General features: G+C 42.7%; 1 protein-coding gene across 1 annotated transcript in view; it reads right to left on the bottom strand.

The window, feature by feature from the left end:
• Positions 1 to 8,474: 8,474 nt before the first annotated feature.
• The window catches only part of FASN (fatty acid synthase), a 65,619-nt gene continuing 47,342 nt past the window's right edge, over positions 8,475 to 26,751 (bottom strand). The window contains exons 29-43 of the mRNA XM_075845215.1: positions 25,680 to 25,858; positions 24,074 to 24,193; positions 23,868 to 23,990; positions 22,487 to 22,710; positions 21,294 to 21,489; positions 21,049 to 21,200; positions 18,703 to 18,794; positions 18,419 to 18,570; positions 17,096 to 17,341; positions 16,322 to 16,510; positions 14,725 to 14,949; positions 13,768 to 13,988; positions 11,864 to 11,962; positions 11,527 to 11,778; positions 8,475 to 9,982 (exon numbers count right to left, since the gene is read on the bottom strand). Of these exons, the coding sequence (XP_075701330.1) occupies positions 9,845 to 9,982; positions 11,527 to 11,778; positions 11,864 to 11,962; positions 13,768 to 13,988; positions 14,725 to 14,949; positions 16,322 to 16,510; positions 17,096 to 17,341; positions 18,419 to 18,570; positions 18,703 to 18,794; positions 21,049 to 21,200; positions 21,294 to 21,489; positions 22,487 to 22,710; positions 23,868 to 23,990; positions 24,074 to 24,193; positions 25,680 to 25,858 (2,608 nt within the window). The 3' untranslated portion in view covers positions 8,475 to 9,844. The remainder of the gene's footprint in view (positions 9,983 to 11,526; positions 11,779 to 11,863; positions 11,963 to 13,767; positions 13,989 to 14,724; positions 14,950 to 16,321; positions 16,511 to 17,095; positions 17,342 to 18,418; positions 18,571 to 18,702; positions 18,795 to 21,048; positions 21,201 to 21,293; positions 21,490 to 22,486; positions 22,711 to 23,867; positions 23,991 to 24,073; positions 24,194 to 25,679; positions 25,859 to 26,751) is intronic.

Below are 26,751 nucleotides of genomic sequence, written 5' to 3'. Positions count from 1 at the left end.
ATCTTGGTTCTGATGCTGTATGTAAGTACTGAGCTTGGTTTTGGTGCTGTATATACGTATGAGATTGGTTTTGGTTCTGTGTATATATGTACTGAGCTTGGTTCTGGGGATGTATTTATGTACTGAGGTTGGTTCTGGTGCTGTATTTATGTACTGAGGTTGTTCTTGTACTGTATATATGTACTGAGCTTGTTCTAGTGCTGTATTTATGTACTGAGGTTGGTTCTAGTGCTGTATATATGTACTGAGCTTTGTTCTGGTGCTGTGTATATGTCAGAGCTTGGTTCTGTTGAAGTCTATATGTACTTAGCTTGGTTTTAGTGCTGTATTTATGTACTGATCTTGGTTGTGGTACTGTATTTATGTACTGAGCTTGGTTGTGGTACTGTATATATGTCAGAGCTTGGTTCTGGATCTGTAGTTTATATAGGATATATTTATAATAACAATAAATTGCAGGGCAGATGGAATTGTTCTCAATTCATTGTATATTTAATGGGAACCTGTCTGGTAGTTTTAACCTCTTGAACCGCCACCATGTGGTAATACATGACCTGACAATATTTCCAAACATTCCCTTGTATGTTTTTTTTCAGATTCAGCAAAATTCTTAAAATCCACTTTTAAAACTGCGCACACTATATGCTAATTACTCATTAGATGGTCATGGGGCGGTGCCGCTATCCTGAAGAGTCACATAGTCCTGCCTCCAAACCCAACTTTCCATGTTTGAGTGACATCTCCCTGGCTGATACAACTTTATCGGATGCACCATTGCCTTGTGGCCTTGTGGCACCATACACAAGGGGGGGGGGGCTGTGTGGCACTATACACAAGGGGGGGGCTGTGTGGCACTATACACAAAGGGGGGGCTGTGTGGCACTATACACAAGGGGGAGCTGTGTGGCACTATACACATGCGGGAACTGTATGGCACTATTTACAAGGGGAGGGCTGTGGCTCTATCTGCAGGTGGCTGAGTGTGGCACAATCTACAGGGGTCTGTGTGTGGCACTTTCTACTAAGGGGGGGGGCTGTGCTGCACTTTCTACTAAGGGGGGGCTGTGTGGCACTATATACAGTGCGATCTACAAGGGGGAGGTGGGGCGCTATCTACAAATGGGGTGTGACACTTTCTATAGGCGGGGCTATATAGCACTGTCTACAGGGGGGCTGTATGGCACATTCTACAGGGGACACTATTTATAAGGGGGGCTACTTGTGGCACCCGGGGGGGGGCCCGGGTCAAGAGTTTGCCATGGTGCCCAGTCTTTCCTAGTTCCACCCCTGATACACAGCGATAGTCCCCACCTAAAAAAATATATACAGTTTACTTACCTTACTCCTAGGCAGCCGCTCCAGCTGGACACGTGTGAATCCTCTGGACTAGACGCATGCGCAAACCCAGGTGATGCAGTACCTCATCACGCCGGCCTGCGCAGGGAGTCTTCCCAGCGCCTTATAGACTGCAAGCCGAACGTGACCTGCAGCCTATAGTATTCATTTGTATCTAAGTCCTAAGAACTCAGATACAAATGAATGTGGCTGCCGCTAACATCGAGGCCCCATCCGGTGCTAGCGACGCCACCGGGCATGAGGGGGCCCATGCGATCATGTGCGGTTTGGCCGGCCATGTGCCCTCCGGGAGCCTTGGGCCCCGGGTGGCTGCTCGAACCGCCCTAATGATAATCCGCCATTGTCCCTACGTCATGGTGACGCCACAGCTCTGGAGCCGCCTACTGAGCAGGGATAAAGCGTCTGACAATATGAAGCTTTCTAATATTTCTTATTACAGGAAAGTGTCCTCTTCTTAACCCTCCATCAGCCTGTTGTTTCCCTTTTCCTGCCTGCAGGTTCTCTGTAAATGTTCAGAATTCTCCTCAGTCACCAAAAAATCCATCTAGTGTAAAACAGCAAACAGAAGACAGGGAGGGAGGAGAATAAAACAGCATGTGGACGGGGCAACAGACTCAGAACACCCAAAAAAGACCCACAATATGCGTCTGCAGCTGCCTAAGGAGGGATTGTGAGTTTATTTTTATGTAGCGATAGGTACACTTTAAGAGTGAAAAGTAGTGCTGTATAATTTGCTCTCTTTAGCTTCACATTTCAGACATTGTTTTTTTCTATTTCCTCATTACACTACTGTCTTCTATATTTGTCAGAAGAAATTTACCTGCACTGGCTTTTTAAAACAACCTGCCGATCCCAAAAAGATGCTGCCGGTCATCCACTACGTACATTAACTCTGCCTTGCTCGATAGATTCTTAGAAACCAAGAGATTGCACAGGTTTCGGAGGACTTCAAAAGGTCTTTCTCAGACTTGGGTTAGGCCACGTCATTAAGATTTCTGATTTTGCCGGAGTGTCTAAAAAAGATCATGTCTAGTTCTAAGGTCTTCTCATCTTCGGATGAAGAAGACTCTGATCCTCTTTTGTGTATAATATATCTGACTGCGCTTTTGACTATGGACCTGAAATAGGCTTTGAACTAAAAGGAAGATGTGGTCTCAGAGGAGGCTGAACATGTAAGCCTCTCTTCTTCGACATCTAGAGAATGGTAAAGAATATATTTTTGGCAGTAGCAATACTGGATTATGGTACAGTATAAAATGTGCTCTCTCTTGAGATATTATCACTTACATTATAGTGAAATTCCACCCACAATTTATAAATGCCCATATACTAGTTAATCAGAATTTAGGCCACCGCAACTGAATAGAAAAATGTAAATATCTCTAAAAGTCATAGAAACATAATAAGCAAACTTTGGCTATTGCTCTGACTTGGGATTTACTAATATGTGGCCAATTATAAGATTTGGATGGAAATTTTTACAAGTTTCTATTTTTGGTGGGCACTATAGACTTGGTCAACGTTCTCATATGTGCCTGTGGTGGATTAAAAAAACGGAAACTGCCATTGGGACATGTCAAATGTTATCTATGAGGGTCTCTAAGGTGGGATGCTCAACGATTGATAGAACAAGGGTCGTAACCACTTTGCTTCACTCTTAAGAATTCCAGTTCCAAGATGCGGAAATCTCTGAGTGAAGCTGATTGATGATAAAAGGGTGCGCTGCTTGTTAAAGTGCCAGAGCACTTTATTTCTAGCAACTAACAGTGGTCAAAAGATGAACAAGATGTTCATTTTTACAGGTTGTACAATTTGGTTTTCCATTAGTGACTTAAAAATCATAAACCTTTAAAGGTGTTGTCCGCTTTAAAATTTTTTTTTCGTTAGGGTCCCCTATAATAAACTGAGCTGTAGGTTTCCTTCCAGTGGGACTTCTAGAAATCATCTTATCTTTATGGGAGAACCCTTCAGAACGTTTCAGTTTTCTGCAGCACCGCCACAGGTGAAATGAAGTATCACACAGTGCAGATTTTAAATCAATGGGCTGTCTTGGTAAAATATGGATGTACTTGGTCCTCCAGAGCGAGATACACTTTGTGGCCGCTTTCTGCTCTGGGTAATAGATGAGGGTCCTGAACAGGAGATTTCCCTCTACAAACTCTGAATTCCTTAATAGGGTATTTAAAATAATGCTTTCAAATCCAAACGAACCATTTCAATAAGAGCTGTCTTACAATTTGAGTGTAGATTTATACTGCAAATATACTACAAATTGAAACAAAATAATGTCTTCCCTTCCGTTACATAGATAATGTTAACTTTTTAAGCAAATCAATGCGGATCCTCACCTATTATGAAGTCAACTTGAGATTACTTGCTATTTTCTAACTTGGTGTGATAAACTCCCAGCTTGTGCAGAATTGTTCTGCATTTAACAACAAAGTTGTCTCACAGGTATGGTAATTGGTTAGGTGTCACCTATTAAATAATGTCAGAACACCTCCAAAGACATCACTACAGAGTAGCAAAACTCCAAAACAACATTACAAACCATGAGAAAAAGGAGTCATTGAGCCACAAGTACATAGAAAAATATATGATTTTATTATTACATCCAATATTAAAGACACAAACTATAAAAACACAACGAGGTTCTAAAACTGAAAAGTCACTTGGTGGATCAGTCGTCTAGACCTACAGCACAGGTATAGTATTAATGCTGAACATTAAAAATTCTATTGACTATTGGTTTATTATAAGAAAACTAAAGTGAATGTTGTCTCATACAAATAGTACTAAATGACTGAAATAACTTTGATGCCATCCTTCTATTAAGTATCACCATGCATGTCCATGAAATAACTGACATATATTCAATGTTGTCTAGAGAGTTATATCTAACTACTCTATTGCATGGTCCAGGACATAAAACAGGAGCAAAGGTAACCTGAATTGACCTGGCATAGAGGGAAAAAACCTAAGTCCATCTGGCTATACCAGGGAAATAAGTAAATCAGAACTTACCCATGGAGGTTGGAGATAAAGTGATCCACCCGGTATTGAGGCACCCCGACGCGCGTTTCGTATGTATCGCTTCCTCAGGGGGTGTAAGGTGCTGTATGTCCCGTCCATTTAAATAGTGTCCTCTATTATTTACAAGTGTGTTCCGATATGTCCATTTCCTAGGTCTACGGCGCATGCGCGGGACTGCTCGAGGTCACGAGACCACTATCCCCCGTCGTCATACGGCCACCGCGCCTGCGCGCCTCCAAAGACGCGTCTCCAAGGAAACAGCGCAGGCGCAGTGTCCGCACATAGACGAAGGGAGACAGAGACGGGCACTCGGCATCTCCGCAACACGCGCAACCCCAAGGAAAAGGTACTATGCTGATGAGTATTAGTGTCTGTATGTGTCCGTCACTTTCAGAACCTTTTCCCATGCTTTATGTCCAAGACCATAAAATGTGTGAACCCCAAACTTATTGGTTAATTAGTGATATATGATCAACCGAAGTTGAATAAGTGATAAATACATCCTGCATAGGAACTTATGTAGGTAAAAAGGTATATATATAAATAGATAAAGTGAATACTCAATATAAACGTGAAGGAATAAAGAACATCAAAATGTATATAAGATCAAAAATAATAAGTGATCAATAATAGTTTTTTAAACACAGTGAGTTAGGTACATGTAAAATTGAATACAAAAGATAATGGAAAATAAAATATTGAATATAATGAGTTCAGAATGACCTTATGGTTGTTCCGTAATATATTGCAGTAACATTCATTTAAAAATCCACAGTTCCTTGAAGAGCATGATAAACTGAGCTACAATGTTTTCTGATATTTAAAGGCGTTGTCTGCTTTGGACATTCCTTTTTTGTTAGAAGGGTTCCCGATAATAAGCTGATCACAGGGTGTCCTACTACTGTAATCAGGCAGCAAGTGTCCAATTCTACTACAGTGCCTCCGCAGGGGAAATGAAGCATTACAGTGTTCACTGAAATCAATGGGCTGTCTTTTGTATCGAGTTCTACAACCCTTAACGCTCTCCATTCTTGTTAAAGGGGTTGTCCCGGAAGTTTAGTGGGTTCTCAGAAAGCTATCACGTGTGGTCGCAGGGAACTGCCTCCCCCTCCTGTATGGGTATGTGCATCCCAACACATACGGGTGGGGGAGGGAACTCCCTGTGACCACACGTGATAGCTTTCTGAGAACCCACTAAACTTCCAGGATCACGTAACTGTTCTTCTGTTTGGGACATCAGTGCAACTTTTGGAATATAAACTATAAAGTAAGTGCTTTACTTTTAGACTAAGAGAACATTGTCATGATTTTTCGTGCCTCCGGACAACCCCTTTAATAGATTAATTACCTAATTAGTATAATATATATTATATAAGGCATGCTCACTTTAATATATCCTGGGGATAGACAATAAAGGCCACGAACCAATGATCGGGCAAACGAGCGTTCACAGAACGTTCACGATCATTGTCCTGTCTAAACATGGCAACGATCAGCCGATGAACGAGCAAACACTCGTTCATCAGCTAATCATATAGTTTCTGCAGCCTAAATTATTATCGTTGCCGGCAGCACATCTTCCAGTGTAAACATGGAGACACACTGCCGACATGATGGAAATGTATGGGGACGAGCGATCGTAGTAACGAGCGCTCGTCCCCTTGTGATTGGAGCTGTCTCGTTGATCGGCGCTCGTTTACACGGCCCATGTCGGCTTGACCATTTAAGAGGAATAATATCTGAACTTTCAGCTTTCCTGGAAGTCCTGAGATTGAGATCAAGGACAGTTGACTTCTTTACCTAGTAGAACTTAGTGTTATCAGACCCCAGCCTGGCTCCATGTAAAAATAGCCGTAAGTTTTTGAGTCCAGTTGATTAAGAATAATTTAGTTGACTGTTGAGGACCTGTTACGATGCCTAAACTTGATAACTCTGTAACGTCCGCGGTCGTAGACCTCAGACTCCTATCATCCTGCAGATGTCTTCCTTCCCAGAGATGCCAGCACATGCGGCCGTCCTGTCCTGCAGTGACCACTAGGGTGCGCGCTCGAGCTTATTCCTGGCCTTAAAGGGCCAGAGTACACACGTTTTAGATTTGACTGATTGCTCCCAGATCACCCTGGACTATAAGAAGGGCCCTGCCCCTTCACTCATTGCCTGAGCGTTGTTGTGTTTACCCATGTTAGTCTTTGCAAATGGTCCCTTAGTGTATTCCAGTTCCCAGTGTTCCCGTTTCTGTTACCTGTATCCCGTGTTACCTTGTTCCTGTGCCATAGAGAGTTGGAGCCGTGTTGTGTCGTATACTACGCCTGCTGTATTTCACCGCGCCTGGTGTCTGCCTGCTGCCAAGGTCCCATCCGAGCCTGCCATCGCTACTGTCTGCATTGCCACAGGTACCCTTATTCGAACTATTGACTTTGCCTTGGTATCCTGGTTGGCCAGCTGCTGTCCCGCTACGGCCCAGTGGGTCCACACACCCATCGTGACAAACTCCCTCGTTTTTAATTCTGGTAGGCAACCATGGCCAACCACTAACAGGCCAACTGGCTAAATATGGGGAGATTAGGAGCACTTTGCATGGGCTGAAATATTGGTTCTCACATTTTATGAACGCAATAGAAGGACTGGAAGGATTGTGTTCACCTCTCATATGAGTAATATTTGGTCCAAAGATTGGTCATCACTGCACGCTCTATAAAATATATGCAATTGAGCCATGTTTTTAAATTGCCAGATGTAATTTCAGAGTCAAACATGGCCGGACACAACAACAATTAAATTTCTTATTTGTTTCTTTATGTATTCCTTTCCTGGGGTGACTGAAAGACTATACAAGGGGAGGGTGGTAATCTCGGATCTTTCTCCCTGCTAACACTTGCAGCGTCCCCCCCTCCGACTCCTACCCTACAAACACACAGAACAAGAAAGTCAAACTTAATGCAACTAGACATTTGATCTGAGCAATACTGCTCAAATTGGTTAATATCAGTGGGAAGATTACATTTTTTTTAGGAACCACCCAATGGATGATCCCAAGTATCTCATGTCTGACAAGGGGCATTAAAAAGAGTGTCCGTCTCAATTTTTTCTGTTCTTTGCCTAGGCCCCATTTCCCTAATAAAGTAACATCTGAAGAAATCACCATTTTTGGGTGTTAAATAAAGTTGAACTTAATAGTGAATCATAAAGAATAACTTATTGGGGACATTTGCCATAAATTAAACATTTCTGCCTCAGTGAATACACAAATACACCCACATGTATTCTCTGGGATTTAATCAAAGATTATTCTACCTTTTATGAATCATTCCTACCAAGCGGCTGGTGGCTCCAGAGTAAAAAGTGATAGATGCCACTTACAATGTGTCCAGGAAACATAATGCATCCAACAGGCAGAGTACAGGAGCCATAGTCCAAAATTTTAGTAATAGGAAGCCAAGGGCAGTCGCATGATTTATTTTAAAGGGGGGAGTTCAAATGCATAAGTGCCTGCGGCGGAGACGGCAAACTGTTACTCCACTTCATAGACAACTTTCTGCATGTACTTCATCACATTTTTAAATAGGGTGTTTGAGGGGGGTTAGTGAGAGTATGTAATGTCTCTAGTGGCCTAGAATGGTTTAGGGGTTAATATCACTAGTGTGAAGGGGTAACGGTAATATCCATGGGGCTCCAAGCTGGTTTTGGGTTAATATGTAATGTTGGGTTTGAGGTTAAGGCCGAATTCAGACGAACGTAGAGTATGTCCGTGTGACAACGGACCGTGTGAAGGGTCCGTTGAAAAATAGAACGTGTCCTATTTTCTTCAGTTTTCACGGATTCCTCCATGGACTCAAATCTGTAGGGATCCGTTAAACGGAACCCGCACGGGGGTACCTCAGACGTGAAAAACTTCCCCACGTTCATGTGAATCTAGCCTAAGACCTCATATTTCTGGGACCTGATAACATCACTAGGGGAAGTGCACTGAACTCGAGAAAAGTTTCCAATGCAGTCGTCTGTGTCTATGTGTCTGCAAGACGTCCCAGGTTATGTGGTTGACAAATATACAGATCCCCGTAATAAGGACAAAAACACAACAATAATGAGAGTTTTCTTCTTTATTAATAATATGAGAGTGCAACAAACACAAGACTAACGTAAAGCAGCAATATTGACCAGGAGAGAAAAAATAATGCATGATAAAGGAAACCATCACAATTAATTCATGTTATTAAAATATAGGCCTACATAAAAGTTGTTCTGCTGCGGTCAACAGAGGGAGGAGCTCAACAAGCGTATATATATATATATATATACTGACGTGAAAGTCCCGGCATCTGCAAGGATACGATCCACAATGCAGCTTTAGGTCCTGAGCTTTCATCTGGGAGAACATTAAACCTGTATCGACCTCTCGACTGTGTCATAGGTGCAGCAGAACTTCTCATTTCCTTCAAGGAAAATTCCAGTGTTGATACACCTGCCTCATGGGCAGGTGACAGGATCACTCCCTCACTAGAAGATACTCCGACCCCATGCCTAATATTTACTTGAGTTTTCAACTCATTGGACCATTGCATGCATAATGTTTGCAGCCTCTCATCGCAAAGAATTGCAATTTATCCAAGCATTACCTATTATTGGCCCTTCATATAATGGGTTAAACCATCCAAAAATAATAGAGATGTAAACTAAGTGCCGTCACTTACAACACAATCAAGTCTTCTAGACGCTAACGTATGGTGCTAATATATTTTTATTGTGTCGGCAAGCAACCATTGGTCACGACTGCCTCTTCGAAAGACTTGAAGTGCAGATGAACAGATATTCTTAAAGGTTTTATCTCCATATATCATTTCCAGATGGAGCTGACTGCATCTCCAATGAGTGAGTGACCCGAAGAACAATAAAAGATACAATAAATTACGTAACATTAAAATAAAAATTACCAAAAAATACACAACCACCAAGACAAAAATAATGACAGGGACTCTCCACTGTACGAAGACCCCTGTCAGTATAAGACCCGTCAGTCTCTTCACAGGCATGGAGATGCCTCAGAGGACGAGAACTATTCATTCGAAAGTGGTGTGCAGGGTTTTCTAAGTGCTAAAGTCTTGCCTTTGGAATACTGATCAGGACAACATGCTACAAAATGAACTCTACCCCTACTCTATGTAGAGGGCATGGGATCTTTTTGCTGTGTTTGGTACAACATAGAGCAGGGAAAGTAATAATGGTCATGAAAGGTGAGTCTTCCAGGGTTACTGGCCACTGGAGGTACCATTATGGCACTGGGCAATGTAGGTAAAGCCACGGTTCACATGGGCGTGCTGTGCTGATGACTCTGTATAAGTGACCGTATGCCCAGTCCTGTGTGTTATATGAAGCCATTTTCTCCTTCAGGTCAGCAGAACCTTTATAAACCTGGGAAGGAGATAACAGCTTCAGTGCAACACACCAATGATTTAGTTTAACCCTCACGGACACTCGTGCGAGGATCAGCTAGTGAACTATGGATGATGCTGATGATAGATTCAACGCCGGTTCCTTCCAGAAAGGTGCGGTGATCTCCTTCTATGACATGAATGGCCACCTTCCTGTCACACACCTGTTGGGAATGGAAGAAGAAAGAAAAGTATTTAGAATATGAAATAATCATACGTGAAGTCCCATTACTAAAGGTTTCTAAAGCTCAAATCCAAAAAGACATCCGCTTAAAGAATGAGCCACGGCTGAGGTGTCGGATAGGCAAGACTGAATGGGTCGCTCTATGCAGCAAAGTATTAGGGCATCTATTTATGAGGTGTGTAGTAAATAATTCACACAGTAGGTTGTGGTTATGGAAATCAACCAGAAACAGCACAAGGAACTCTATCAGTCCACACGGAGATTTTGTTTGGCGGGCCCCGCCGCAAAATCTGCTGCGGAATTATTACTGCCGTCGGAACGGTAGATTTCTCTTCCCATTCACTTAAATGGGAGGTTTGGGCGGAATTCGCTCGAAGACAGGGCAGGTCGCATTTTTTTCCCGCTAGCTGAAACAAATCAGCTAGCGGGAAACAGAAGCGTTGTGTTCCCATTGAAATGAAGAGGAGGCGGAATTCCGCCGTGCGATCATACCCTAATAAATAGTGCTCTGTTATATACACTTTCCTACACGTCTATATTTGTAAGGTGTAATGCTATTTTTAAGTTGAATGAAAATTCATGGTCATAATTAAAAAGTATGTTCACCTTTAAGCACCGTTTTATATTCGATATCCTCTACATAAAATGTTAAGTAACGTTATTAATACACTGAATTACTTATCTTATTGCGCTAAGTTACAGCATGTATTACAGTCCATAGCCGCAATTCTACAGGTTGCTATTTGAAACAGTCAACAAGCTTGTTGTCAGACACGCCCCCAGCAGCTGAACTCTTCTAATACAATCAAAGATTTTCCTGCATTTCCTGTATAGTGTCTGTTGTAAAGATGACATTGATAAGAACTACCAGAGCAAGCATTGTGCAGCCACTGAACTGAAAAGGAGTGCTGAGAAAATTCAGCTCCGAAGCCTGTGGAATTGTAAACGCAGCTCTGGAGTATGATACAGACTGTAACTCAGGATCAGTACAGGATATGTTACGTAAGTTTTTATAAAGTTAGTCAATGTTTTACATAGATTAATGATTAATTATAGATTTTGATGTAATTGTATTAAAATGGGGACATATGCTTTAGGGCATTTGATTTCTTTATTCTACTTTATATTAACTATTCATCTTCCTCAACTTGTTGTTCCTTTGTCATTTTTGAGGTCTTGTCAACCAAAGAGACTGATCCCTAAATATCTAATTTTCTTTAAACGGTGATCTATCCAGTGGCAGAAATCTTCGAACACCAAAGGGTTGTATATTACATCGTGAACCACAATAATTGGAATAATTTCCTCTGATCATAATAAATATACAGCAAAATGATATATAAAACATATTCGGGGAGATGTATTAGCACTGGAGCTTTTTAGGATACTTCCTTAGTATTCAAAGAGGCATCTAAAAACGAAATGCTGATTGGTTGCCATGGGCAACTGCTCCACTTTTTATTTGCACAAGTTTTAATAAATCTCCCCTATTCGGGCCTTGTGTATAAAATTCTCTCCGCTTACCTCGGACAATTTGTAGTCTGCCCCAAGCCCCTCTCCGTACTCATTTCTTGTCTTTGCCCTCAGCAGGGTAATGTTTCCATGATACTTATTGACTGGGATATACTGGTCCGCAGCTTTCAGCTTGTAGTAGAAAGACGAAGCTGCAAAATGGAGGGCGTCGTGGTTGATGGACTTGTGAGTCTGTGTTATCAGGTCCACCGCAGCATTGACTCGGGCCTCTAAGTCATTCTGGGGGAGCAGAGCTTCCAGCAGCTGTAGGACGATGGGGTAAATTATTATATCAATATATTTCTGGATACACAGGCGGCGTGTTAGGTCGTATGAGCGTAACATTTACCTTATTATATTCAGTACCAGTGAATTGCTGCATGAACACACACAGGGCCTCGGTTTCAGCCTCGGCATCACTGCCTGGAGTTAATTTGGCACGATAGCGCTATAAAAACACGGAAAGGAGGGTTATTTAAAATCCCCTTGTCTTGCCTTGGTCTAGATTCAGGTTGCTATTGTAGCTGGCAGCAGGGACAGCATCATATCGGTTTACTTTTTTAAAGTGACACTGTCAATTCTCCTATGCTCCCAGAATATGATAGAAGGGAAGATGCTGAGCTCGGGGATATATAGTTTTATATGATTTGGTTCACTATTTTAGTGTAAAAAGACGTTTACATGCTGCCTCATAGAGAAAGCCGGTGAGTCCTGCTTCCCCCGCCCACACACTGCTGACTGAAAGCTCTTCCTATAAACAATTCATGCAGAGACAGCTGTCAGTCAGCAGTGTGTGGGCGGGGGAAGCAGGACTCACCGGCTTTCTCTGAGGTAGAATGAAAACATCCTTTTACATAAAAATACTGAATCATATATATCCCTGAGCTCAGTGTCTTCCCATCTATCATATGCTGCCCTCAGATAGGGGAGCATAGGAGACCTGATAAACTTACTTTAAAGGGACACTCCGGCCAAAACTAAATTTTCCCATGTCCTCCAATCTGGTATTCCATGTGTCCTGTTATTTATCTTGCTCCTTCTATCTCTATATATAAGACCGGGACGGTTGCTTAGCAGCAGTGTGACTCCGGCTCGGTGACTACTTTCTCTACTTGGGTCTATGGAGATCTATGTGTCACCCATCACAGGCTTAAGCAGTTCCTGTACCCCAATAGTATTACACAGGGGAGGGGGCAGAAACTTCTATCATCAGCTACCACTGATACTTACACAGGTTCCTGTCACACAGGTGTAATGTAGAAGACTATAGTGCAGCCTCCCTGTCTGTATACTTATGGTTTCTCAGCTTATTTAGGAGAATATAGAGAGAAGGATAATGACAGTGTCCCCCAGCATGCAGAAATGGTATGGTCTTTAGCTTGTCATGTGATGCTGTGCTAAAGCATCATGGGATTGATAGCAAAGCAGAGTGGAAGAGAAAGCAGGGGAATCTAAGAATCAAGATGGAGGCTTTTTTAAAGCACAGACAAGGCAGCCATACAAAAAGTAAGTACAGTATACATAAAAGAAATGTAGAGAGTGGTATATAGTCAGGTGGGGGTGCAAGGATGGAAAGGAGACTGGTGGAACAGGGACAGGTGATGGTTATGTTACCATTTTAAAGCGACGCTACAACATTTTAAATATGATGGTGTATTTGGAGTATAAATATCTGATGCCCTCCATTTGTTCCCCTCTGCCGTGGATTCGCAATTTTAGGGTCCCCTCTGTGCTGTCCCAAAATGGCCACAGCACTTCTTAGACTACGAGTTTGAGACACTCCCACTATTCTCGGATTGGCCAGAGCTGCTCACATGAGCAGTTCCGTCCAATCCGCGCACGGAGGGAGTGACTTGGACTCAGTCTGAGAAGTGCTGCACCCATTTTAGAGAGGACCCTAAAACATTGGATCCATGGCAGAGGGGAGTGGGAGCAACTGGAGGGCCCCAGGTATTATAACGCCATATGCCCCATCACATTTTTAATTTTGTCCTGAGACCGGAGGGTCACTTTAAGCCCATATGAATTTTATGGCAAATTCTGGAAAATCCCTTTAAGGGAGTTTTCCAATGGATGGTCTCCTGGAGTCGATATTATTTAGGATGTCTACAACGTGCCTATAAAAACATCCCTGCCATGTTCCCTAGACATCAGCAAACCACTTGTATTTAATATCCCCTCCTGCTTCGGATTTAATCACATGCGCCACTCTCCACATAGAAAAAAAAAGTAAATGACAGGAAGCGATTTTACCTGTGTATATGCGGCAACGTATGAATGTGACCCATCGAATAGGAACAAGTTGTCGGGGGCATGTGAGCTGTCCCGTTGAGTCTGCAGCTGAGAGCACATCTCAAAGGCCACACAAGCTCCAAATGAGTAACCAGCTACCCAGTACGGCCCCTCCGGCTGCACCTGCTTTATACACTGAATGTAATAGTCCGCAAGATTCTGAATGCTGTCCAAGGGAGCCGCTAAAACACAAAATAATGTATATGTAGTTCACACTGATCATTTTTCAATAAAAAAATATAATATATCAACCACCATTATCAAAATACCATTGAAAAATATACTAAGGGTAAAATCACTGACGATATTATAATCGGTGGCGTAACCCAAAAAGTGTTGATTATACTTCTCCCATGGAAATGAATGGAGAGTCACTACGGCTCCACTCACTCTCCATGTGGATGCGCCTCACTCTGGATGGCGGTCAGGGGGACCCCTTTCTCGACATACATGCAGATTACAGAAGTGGGAAATGTATAGTATATCCTGCTATATACACTAGATCCTAGGATCTCAACCTTTGGTACGTGCGCAATCGGGCGTACAGGTCTCTAGGGGTGTTCATACTATCCTCATGCACTGCTTTAGTATGTAGTAGGCTAGGGGGGGGGGACTTTGATGTGAGTTGAGTATGGGGAGTAAGAGAGCTCATAGGGCATACAGATTCCGAGGAGGTAGAGAGCATGCTCTGTAAACTTTCGCATAGACTGCAACCAGGGATCAGGACGATCTGTCAGATTTGTCTAAACATCAGTGTATAGACGGTTAATGGTGGATTTAGTGATACAAGCAAATTGTGGCTGCTTGTAATATGTGGAAATACGTTCCCAATATCGATGTAATGTAAAGTATATTTAAGATAACATGTCCGACGTGACGATACAACAACTTTAATGTTCTATTCACTGCCTTATTTACCTTTAGTACATTGAAGTCCAAAGCAGGAAATGTTTAGTTTTGAAGCCAGATTCTGGAATGCTGCAACGGATCCTTCAATGGGGTGCACCAGGAATAGATGGCGATCGTTACTTTGTACATCGTTCAGCTTAGTGATCGTGGAAGCTTCAGGATTCACCAGGAGAGTGTTAAGATCCAGAAAGCTGAGATCTGGCTGCGCAGAACTTTTCTGGGAGAGCTTGGACTCTGAAAAGTTAAAATGAGCGAATTATGTTACGTAAAACCAAGAACGTATCCATATCTCTCAAAATTTGACGACATCCTTTTTTTGGGTTCTTTCATTTTCCCATAGCTTTATTTTACTCTATGTACCATATATACAAAGACAATTCTAGACTTACTGCAGTTAGAGGATAAGTGAACATTTGCTATAATTTTTATTGCTCCAATGCATCTAAAGCAATTTTGCCAATGGTTTTCATTGAAAATATCTGACCGTTTTGTGTACACAGCTCCTATTAAGACCAAAGTGTCTCCATGGATACAGTAAAATACACAACAAATAGCAGAAGTTGAAATTTTTCCTGCTTAAATGCTGCGATTCCGCTGCAAAAATCGCAACGTTTCATCCCATGTGACCGCTGCAGCCGTCACATGGGATGAAACATCATCCCAGGAGGCCGGGCTGCAGGACGGAAGAGGGACACGTCGCCATGGCTACCTAAGTATGTTTTTTTTACAATTATTTTACGTGCAGTTTTCCACAACGGATATTCCGGCCGCAAAAACTGCGCCATAATTTGGTGCGATTTTTCGTCCGGAACTCCCTGCGGCCGCCAGGGCAGATACGCTGTGTGCTTTTACGCAGCGTATCCACCCTGTGTAAACATACCCTAAGGGTTGCAGAGGTTGCGATCGCACCCGGACCCTAGAACTAAAGATCCCTCTGTCCCATTTGAGGAAGCCAGCACCATAAATGATGTGTGACAGTTATGGGTCGTCTTAACGATTTTATTTTGGGTCCCCCAAGTGATGACTTTTATTGCTTGACTTGTTAATCTTCGGTAGACATGGCTAATAAACTGAAAAACGATGGTGTTTTAGAGATTCTAGCCATGTTCCTGAGAATACTATGTGGAGGTGCAGTAATGTCAGACAGAAGAAGGAATAAATGTCACTCATATTAAGGCTAAATGTAATCATACGTATGTCAGAAGGTCACTGATCATAGCTGACGTGCGTCTTGGTTGGATATTTAATGCCGTCTTTTCCAGTTTCTTCTTGTTATTTTTTATCATTATTGGAGATGTCTCATTAAAACAACCCTTTTTTAAATCGAAGTCGGCCTTTTAAAGGGATTATGTGGGGACCAAAAATAATTATCAGGGCAAAGATCAGGAAGATCAGGAACGAGCGTTCATATGAACGCTCGTTTGCCCTATCATTGGTCCGTCTAATAGGGCCTTTAGTTGTACCAAATATCCCATATGTCCAATCGATCCCTGGTCTACAAAACGTTCAGTCTACAGAAAATGGCCATATTGGTATAAGAAATGTTCAATAGTAAGGGAAATACTGAGAAATGTTGTAATATGTCATCTATCAGTTGATATCCTACCTTCATTATTTCCAGGCATGGAAGAGAGCTCATGTAATTTGTTGATTGTTAGTTGTCTAACTTCCCTCATTGCCATGACAATATCATAATCACGTTCCAGCGTCTGTCGCACCTCTACACCCATGAGAGAATCCAGTCCTAAGTCAGCCAATGTGGTGTCAGGATTCAAACTGGTCACATCTCGGACACCTAGAGAAGGCAGCAGAACAAAATCAGAATGTCGAATGGCTTAACCCCTTAATGACCGCCCACTGTCTTTTGGCTGCAGGTCCCGAATCTACAGCGACGTCTTTTGGTGTCGCTGTAGAAAAGGCTTATGAGTGCTCAAGTTACTAACAGCTCCTGTACTTAGAGAAGCCTGCTGAATACAGCTGGGATCGGAGGAAACTCCACCCCACGTGTTTTACCCATTGATCGCCGTGATCAGACCCACACCAATCATAAGAACGTGCTTTCTGGGAGCCCCATTGGAATGAAGTGGTAGTGCTCATGCTCGGCCACTGCTCCATTCATTTTTATGGGGCTGCCAAAGATAGAGATGAATGGAGCGGTAGTCAAGCATGCGCACTACCGCTTCATTCCTATGGGGCTCCCAGGAATGGCACAATAAGCTCGTTCTCAAGATCGGTGGGGGTCTCAGCGGTCCGACCCCCAACGATCAGATATTTATCACCTATCCTGTGGATAGGTGATATATAATGATTATGGGAAAACCCATTTAAGAGAAATGAATCCACATATACATTTTTTTTTTTTTTTAAATGTTGGTCTTACCTAAAATATGAGCCACAGCTTCTACCAAATCTTGTTGTCCAGCTCCTTTAGTTTTCACAGAGATCATCTTCTCAGCCAGGACAAAACTAGACATGACCGGATGAGGCTGGTTAAGGAATTGATCAAGGACCTCCAGACAGGAGCTGATCCTCTGAGGTAATGTGCCACCTATCACAGTGTCATTACTTCCCATAGTCTCCATCACGACACCCACATCCCCAATAGCTCCCCACTGCAAAGCCAAGCCTGTGGAGACACATATGCAAAGATTTTATTAACGTGGACTTGTTAAGAAACTTTAACGTCAAGTGTTTTATTCAAGCCTTGGCGGACCCTAGGAACTACATTTCCTTTATTTTTCAACTTATCACTCCTTCTACCCACATCTGGATACGCTTACACCGCCATCATTATAGGACGGGCTTATAAGTATTCCTACTCATGGGCAGAACATTTAGACATCAAGCTCCTCTCCATCATCCTAGCTCAGTCTGGCAAAAGTGATCAACATGTTTATCTACAGTATATTACAAAGGTTCCTTGGATATCTGTTATTTACCATCAGTGGACTTAGTCTTCCAGTTCAAAGGGTTACACGATTTATAGGGTACTCCACAGTATCGGTGATCATGGTCTAATAAAGGAATTTCAGATGGGGTTTCCAGTAATTTAAGCTTTATTCTTCTTTAGTGGAAACTGGGACTATAGTTCGAGAGACTGGTGAAGAATCCAACTGCCGGACTGATCCCACCAGTGTGACAATTATGGAAGTCATACATTTCAGTAGAGGAGAAACACCTTTAAGGCCTAAAAGGGTTGTCCCAAGATTAAATGTTACCCCCCTAACCACAGGATAGGTAATAACATGCTGATCAGTGAAAGTCCGACTGTTGGGACCTCCACTGATCATGAGAACGGAGGTCCCATTCCTCCGAATGAATGAATGAATGAATGAAGCGGCAAGTCGCGCGTGCGTCCTTCTGCTCCATTTATTTTCTGGAGCACTGCCGGAGATAGCCGAGTGATTTACTTGCCTATCTCCAGGAGTCCCATAGACAGTGAATGGAGCAGCCGTGCGCATGCGCGAACTTCCGCTCCATTTATTCAGAGGAACAGTACCCCCGTTCTCGTGATCGGTGGTGGTCCCAGTGGTCGGACCCCCACCAATCAGCATGTTATCACCTATCCTGTGGTTAGGAGATAACATTTAATCTTGTGACAACGCCTTTAACATGGATTATTCCTGCCATGACACTCCCTAGCATGCACCATCTTTATTCTAAGGCATCAAATGTCATGTAGTGTCTATATGGTGTCTTATACCTGGCAGATGGTCCTGACGACGCTTTTCACAAATACGTTCCATTGTTGAGTTGGCAAATCCATAATTACTTTGGCCGGCATTTCCTCTCCCGCAACTCACTGAGGAAAACACCACAAAATGATCCAGATCGGGACACTTCTCCCTACTGACCCTGTGAAATAACAATCAGGACTTTGTATCAGTCTGCAGTTTGCGTAGATGTGTATATGATTATTATTAAAATCAAGCATCGAGGCGAGAACCAAGCACAGGGGATCCAGAGACGTACAATGCCCACATTTACCTGTCCAGATTCAGAGTACCATCATACTTTGGTTTGTTCACATCTTGAAACAGTTTTGTGGATAGGTTTTCAATCATGGCGTCTTTAAGAACCTGTTCAGAAGAGAAAAGTTAAAAATGACAACTTAACTTCATTCTGCGGCTCAATACGATTACGGTGATACCAAATTTCTATATATTGTTTTCTACGGACCGTACTCCCATACTTTATATGGGAGCATGGCCTGCAAAATGCGGGTGGCTGTCCGTGGGCGTCAGCTCCAGGTCCAAAAAACAGCGATTTGGACGGTTTAAATTTTTTGTTTTTACGACCGTGCGAGTTAAATAATGGTATATTGCAATGGTTCGCACTTTAACGGACGCAGCGATATCAATTTTGTTTATTTTTTACATTACCTTAGAGGAAGAATGGGAAAAGATTATTTTTTTTTTTAACTTTTAATATTTTTTTTTTCTCACTACTAATAACTTTTTTTTACACATTTTATTAGTCACCCTAAGGAACTTGAACCAGCGATCGTTACTTATATTTTGAAGCATTTTGTCATTTTTACAGGCTTCTGGTAAGCTCTGCCAGAGGCACGGCTTAACAGAGGCAGAGTGAAGGCAGACCTGGGGGCCTTCATTAGGCCACTGGGCTGCCATGACAACCATCGTGGGCGATGAGCTGTTAGAGGGGCTGCCCCCTCTTTTCAATGCCTCAGATGCTGACGGTCGGGATTGACCGCAGCATTTAAGGAGTCGAACGGCCAGGAACAGCACGATGGCTATTTGTGGCTATTAGGCACGGGTGTCGGTAAAAAGTTACATAAGTAAACTCCGTTACATAAATATTCAACAATCCTGTGCCACCTTGATCTTTATAGAGTATGTAAATACTAATCAAGTCGCCCCTACAAGAGGCACATCTGTGGTTTGGGGGATGCTCAGGGTCTTTAGATTGAGAACACACTTATAAGAAACATCAACCGTGGTTCAACACATAGCACTAAAGGGTCCTCAAATCTTTCATCCATTTTTTTTTTGCACTGAAGAATCTACGTAACAGCAGGGAGCCATCTGTCAGCAACAGTTTTGTTTCCCACTAAGTCAAGCACAATATAAATTTTTCTAATTACATTTCGGTAATAGAGAAGACAAACGGATACGATAAACCACAAAGGTGTTATCACAGCTCCACTGAATATTCCCCTTTGCGTTGTAACACATTTCCCTCAAGATCCTTGAGGATCTTCAGCTTTTTATAACTAAACTGTTCCTCGTTCTTTTTTTTTTTTACAAAAAGATTCTATATTATTAATAGTAAAACTTCTAATTCTGAGCTACAACTGAAAGAGGACTTGTCACTAGGTCATACAAGTTGACTTGGTAAACTGACCTGTCTCCCTGATTCCAGCGCTGTTTTTCTTTTTTACCTGGACCCCTTTGTTCCAGAAATATGGCCCACTATAATGTTGGCTCCCTATATGCTAATTTGCTGTAGTATGCCAGCGGGGTGGAGCTAACTTCCCTGCCTCTGATGATGACCAATCAGCGCGAGGCAGCTTAAGGGTAGTTTACGCTCTGTAGGCTAACTACAGCAAATTAGCAAATAGGGAGCCAACACAACAGTGGGCCATATCAGGGGGGGTCCAGGAAAAAAGAAATAAAACAGTGCTGGAATCAGGGAGACAGCGCTATTCAGGTCAGTAAACCAGTTCAACTTAATATGACCTAGTGACAGGTCCTCTTTAAATCCTTCCCAATATTTTACTGATTCCTAAATACATAAAGTCATGAATGCCAACTGTGATTCCAGGACCATAAATATTTTTGGGGGTTAGGCAAAAGACTAAAGGGGAAGGGTTAGAACAAAGGAATGCAATTCTTTATAAATTAATGCTACCATAGAAGATGAAAGTTGATAGAAGTTTAAAGGGGTTGTCCAGGCACGGACAACTGATGACCTATCCACCGGATTGGTCATTAGTATATGATCGGTGGGGGTCCGACACCTGGACCCCTCACCGATCAGCGGCTCCGGCTGCCTCCATTCGGTGGATGTTATGCAGGGTATGCAGTATGCGAAGCTGGAAGCAGATGGCTCCGACCCCTGCATAGTGGCAGTGCTGCAGCTCGGCTGCTATTCCGTGACTGGCGCCATCTGCTTCCGGCATGGACATCTGGTATCCGGTGCCCAGAGTCAGCCGGAGCAGCTGATCGGTGCGGGGCCTGGGTGTCAGACCCCTACGATCATATACTGATGATCTATCCTGTGGATAGGTCATCAGTTGTCTGTGCCTGGACAACCCCTTTAATATTTGCTGATTATTTATCATTGATGAGTTGGCTTCTTCTTAGAACTCACCATCGCTAGGTTGAAGATTCCACCCACTGGTCCTAACTGTGATGCAGCATCTATCAATTGTCGAGCTCCCCCTATAGAAGCGACATCTTTGGTTGAAACAACCACAGTAATTCCTGCTTCCTTCCAACTCTGGACTTGTTTGGCTTGATAACCTACAAATACAAGTAAAAGGTCAAATCCCCCGATTACCCACCATTACTTGTTCCAAACATAACTGTTTGGAAATTGCCGTGACTATATCTTACCATTCCTTATGCCAGATCGAGAAGTTAAAATGAGGTTCCCGGCACCTCTCTCTATTAACCACTGAGCCAACTCCAAGCCAAATCCACCAAGTCCTCCAGTAATGATGTAGGATTTTGTTGAGGGGAAGGATGTTCGAGGGATAGCAGGAAGAAGAGTTTCAGGCCCATGAGTTGACCCCAAATCTTTATCACGCACCTATACATGAAATAAAATTGTCTCAAAATTGAACATAAAGATTGTGGGGGGGGGGGGGGGGATATAACATCGCTACTATGCATAGTGATATTTTAACTCTTTAAGAATCTTGTAGATGCTTTACAAAATAAATATCTATACGGAGCAGAACATGTGTAGTAACTGAAGCGGATCTCCAGGATTCTTTTTTTTCGAGGCTTATTTGGATTAGCATATGTAAAGCAGTTATAGATAATCCTCTTTCTTGTTAGTCTTATTAGTAGTTTCTAATTATTCAGTCCTTGCTGTAATCCAGGCTTCCTGTTGGTCTTGTCTTGTATTATACACAGCAGTCGATCTGAACAAGCAGAGCTGCAGTGTTAAGCATGGGGGGGGGGGGACAGAACAGCAGCCTCTGGTGAGACACATCGGCTTTTATGCAACTGTGAAAACATTAACCTTTATAAAAATAAAATTTACTACAAAAAAATGTAAGACCCAAGACCAAAAGCGCCATTCATCATGGTATAAATGTGTAGAGCGCTAAGCAACAAATAGAGGAATTTGGCCTTCAAGGTTGGCATTCGACCTTCAAGTTTCGAATTCGAATTTTGGATTTGCCAATAATTTTTGAGAAATCTCTGATGTGGGTGCTAATATTTCAGAGAATAGTGAATTTCTATTCTCAAGGCAGGGATTAAAGAGTAACATGTCATAGTGACAAGTCAGAAGTTTTGATCCCATCAGAGCCAAAATGATCACATCACAGCGGAAGGATCACAGCGCTCGACTGAGGGCTTCTGCCCCTTTGTTTTGGCGATTAGTGGGAGTCCGGGTGCTACGACCCCCTCCGATCGCTGAAATGATCCTGGGGGTGTCAGCATCCGGACCCCCGACCGATTAAAACTTACGCCAAGTCACAATAACATGTCAAGTTTTATGAAACAGCGGTTACTCTTCAAGTTAGTTGTTGGAAATGGAATATCAATCTGTAGTTCAACCACTACCATGCTCTGACCTTGATAAGGACTTTGCCGATGTGTTTTCCTTGAGCCATGAACCTGAAGGCTGGTTCCACCTCCTCACGAGTGAAGATGGTGCATTTAAGGGGCTTCACTACTCCATTTCTAATTCCAGACTTCAGTAGATCAGACACTTCCTCCCATTCTCTATTTCCTTCTTCAAAAAGGGCATCAAGAAGAATTCCATGGAATGCCACATTCTTCAGGAAAAGAGCCATACCTACATGATGACACCATTAAGAAGAGTTTGTCATGGAAAATGATCAACTGTCTTGAGATCAAAAGTTTTTACATTTATACCTGGGTCCAGGGCCGCCATCAATGCAGTACATCTGCCTCTTAGTAACTTTAGAAATTTGTATCAGGACCCCAGTGTTAGTTACTTAGAGAAAGGAACCGACCCTGCAATGTAATGGGACCCATTCCTTTATCCGAAGTAACCAATGCTGGGGTCCTGCTCACAAAGTCCTAATGCTGTATAGGGGCTGGGCCCCTCGCACCAAATGGACGAGAGGAGTTGGTCAAGACGCTGCATTAAAGCAGAAGCTCCGTGCCTGAAAGCCTGCCCACCAGTCAGGTCCTTCTCCACAGCCTGCTGGACCCTGCGGGTTGTTGAGTGTCCCCCGTCCAGCCACCTTTACATCTCTCCTGAGTCCTGACCCCTGACCTTTTTTTTTTCAATTTCCTCACGTTCATTTTGCCTCAATTTTCATAAGCGCGGCAAAAATTGTGCCGTATTGCCACAATTGTAAAAATGGCAACATGTGAACGTGTACTAATGCAATGAAATATTGTGCTATATTCCCCTTATGTGACTATACCTATCCTGTTTTAAGAACGGTTCCTGTCTGTCTACTAGAGGTGGGATTTTAATGGCGGACCCTCCTCCATTTGCTTTTTTTGTGAATGGTTTGATATGTGAAACAGTGAAAATTATGGATCTTAAAGGGTAACTAAACGTTCGACGAACTTCTGACATGTCATAGTGACATGTCAGAAGTTTTGATTGGTGGGGGTCCGAGCACTGAGACCCCCACCAATCGCTAAAACGAAGCGGCAGAATCGCTCGCGTGAGCGCTCAGCCACTTCGTGTCGGTTCGGCTTTTTCCGGAAATAAATGTATCGGTGTACGGACTCAATAGAAAGTCTATGAGCCTGTACTCCGATACATCGGCTTTCCAGAAAAAGCCAAACAGACGCGAAGTGGCTGAACGCTCACACGAGCGCTTCTGCCGCTTCGTTCTAGCGATTGGTGGGGGTCTCAGTGCTCGGACCCCCACCAATGAAAACTTCTGACATGTCACTATGACATGTCAGAAATTTGTCGAACATTTAGTTACACTTTAAATTTCAGATTCCACACTGTTTTTAACTTACCTAGTGGAGTATTGTTGGAAAGATCATATTTGCCAATTTCCAAGAAGCGTCCATGGCGGGCCAGACAGCGGAGACTAGCCTGCAATTTTTCCTCTGCCAGTGAGTTTAAGATAAGGTCCACTCCTGCGGTGACAGGAATAATTCAAGAGTTTGCTGGTGTTTTGATACATCATTCTACATAACCGAAGATCACAACTTCCACTAACCTTTCCCTCCTGTAACCGTGAGAACATGTTGTTCAAAAAATGTATTTCTGGAATTTGCAAAACTGTTGGCACCAAGCTGAGGGAACCTGCTCTGGAGATATTCCTGCTTTTCAGAAGATCCTAAGAAATAAATCGGAATATTCCAAGTCAGTCTTTGTCAGTTGTTTTTAGTTATACCTTGAAATCTGGGTGACAACCAGCATGGCCACTATTACTGCTTACATATCGGTTGTCACCCAGCTTTTTCATATTCCTGAACAACATGTCTAGCTAGTTATGCAGCTGTATGGCAGCAGGGGTTGCGTAACTGCATAACTAGTGGGATTTGTTATTTGCTATACCTGATGAGTTAAAGGAATTGTCTGGTTAAGAATAAACATTTTTAAAAACCCTACTAACGAGCTGTGAGTTAATAGAGGATGTCCCCAGTTCAGGACCTCTTAATCAAACTGTTGCAATGAGCGTCTCTGTGTAATGCTTCTTTTCCCCTGTAGTGGTGCTGTAGGAGAATCGAACACTTGCTGCCGGGTACCTCCTTAGATTACAGCTGATTGCTGGGATACAACACAGTAGGGCATCACTATTGGGGGATTCTTGTGAACGGCACCCCTCATTTCAACGGGATTTTTCGAATGGAATAAAATAGTCTACTACGCTTTACTACCCAGTAAAAATAAGAGAAACATGAGCTTTTCCTAATTTTTACTACTATAGACAGGGAACAATGGAATCCGTTTCCTTACATTAGGATATGTTAAAACTATATTTCAAATTCTGCTGGTTTTCTGTTTCCACAGAGAAGTGCATTATGGGATCTCATTAATTGGACAGTGGGTTCAGATGTGGCGGAAAAAATCCGCAGAAGATTTTGCCACGGAATCCACAGCAAAATCTGCACGGGTTGCTTGTTATCTTGCGGATATTGCCATTGTCTTTTCAGCAAATTACTGAAATAATCCGCAACAAATCCGCCACGTCTGAACATGGCCTTAGAGCCCAGCTGTTAGTTTACATGTCTGACAATTTTTTTTATTTCTATAAACACCGGCAGGCATCTACCCCTAAAAAGGGATAATTTTTGGAGGGCTTGTTTAAAGGCCATTGCTTCTTCCGATACCACTGTGTATGTATAAACACCAACAAGAATCTCCCACCAAAAAGGGGAACATTTTATATTTTAAAAACTATAAAAAATTAAGACAGTGCGTTTTTAAATAGGTTTGTTACCACTGGCTACCATCCGTTTACCCATATCCATACATGTTGCTTTGACATTACTGATGCTGTCTTGGCGTTAAAGAGCTTGAAAGGGGTTAAATACAGTCCTAGAGGACCTCAGAGTGTTATACATAACTTTTTAGAAGAATCGGGGCACTTTGGAACAAATCGAATCTGATGGCCAGTACGATAGAATCGGACCCAAATCGAATTTTGGAAATTCACTCTTCTCTAATTATAACAAATTCTTACTGATTAGACCCAAGAGAATTTATTTAAAAAAATTCCGCTAGATAGTAAAAGCGGGAATCAGATCTTCCACCCAATTAAGGAAGGGTTCTGGTTTTGGTGGCAAGGAATGGACTAAACATTTTTCAGGACAACCTACCCACTGTTGTGAAGACGCGGCAACCCATGCTGAGAGAAATGGCTATTGCTGCTTGGCCAACACCACCAGATCCAGAGTGGATAAGTACGCTCTCACCCTTCCTCAAACGTCCACGCACCATCAGAGCATAGTATGCTGTGGCGTAGACCACAGGAACTGAGGCAGCATCGGCCAAAGACCTACAAATGGAGAGGATAGAATATCATTGTGTACGTTTCCCAGACACAAAAGTTTATCAAATGTTATAGTCAATCTTCAGCCTTAAACTGAAACCTCTGGTTGGAGATTGGACCTCTCGACCACCTACCGCCAAGTCTTCAGATATATTGATGTTTTCTTATGTTTGAGATTCGATCTGGTCCATGAGGGACCAAGGCACAATATTTTATTTAGGAACCTGGGCTGTTTGAGAATTCAGTTTAGGCTGCCCTACTTAGTAATACTGGGACTGATGGATTTCCTACATGGTCCAGACCAAACTCCTTTCACCATGCCTCCACCTTCCCAATTTTGTAAACTGAGGACCTTGGTAGGCGCAGGAAGTAGGGAGGCCCGCTTTACCGCTTGAAATAAGTTTTGAGTTTAAATGAAAAAATAATAGTTTTCCTATATGGGAGCCCTGTGGCCAATAAGAGCACCTTCTACTGGTGAATAGATGAGTTCAAACTGAGGTGTAGCTTGGGGGGTGCTAGTGGGACATGTGCTCCAAGTGCTGGGTTCTTGAATGGGGAGCCAACAAGTCACTCTGTCTTGGTTATGGTATTTTAAATGACTAAATTGGGGACTTCGTCGTTGCACAGTGTACCAGATATACTTATGGTCCATACCTTTTGCTTGACATTATCAGGAAGTGTCCATAATCCGGATGAGTGCCAATTTTCGTGTCACTCTAGCAACTATGACTCTCCGTCTCAAATAGACATGCTCTTGGTGGCATACCTATGGGAGCGGGGGGTCTTCCCAGAGGCTTATCTGTTCATTCTCCTCTGAGAGTTACGTGTCTTACGCGCACATTTTCTCTTATTTAAATTCTGTTCAGATTCTCCTTGGAGAATAGTGTAGAGTTGGATGC

This window comes from Rhinoderma darwinii, chromosome 13 (genome assembly GCF_050947455.1).
Source record: "Rhinoderma darwinii isolate aRhiDar2 chromosome 13, aRhiDar2.hap1, whole genome shotgun sequence".
NCBI classification, from domain to species: domain Eukaryota; kingdom Metazoa; phylum Chordata; class Amphibia; order Anura; family Rhinodermatidae; genus Rhinoderma; species Rhinoderma darwinii.
The sequence above is the reverse complement of the archived record's forward strand: the minus strand, read 5'-3'. Positions and strand labels throughout refer to the sequence as shown.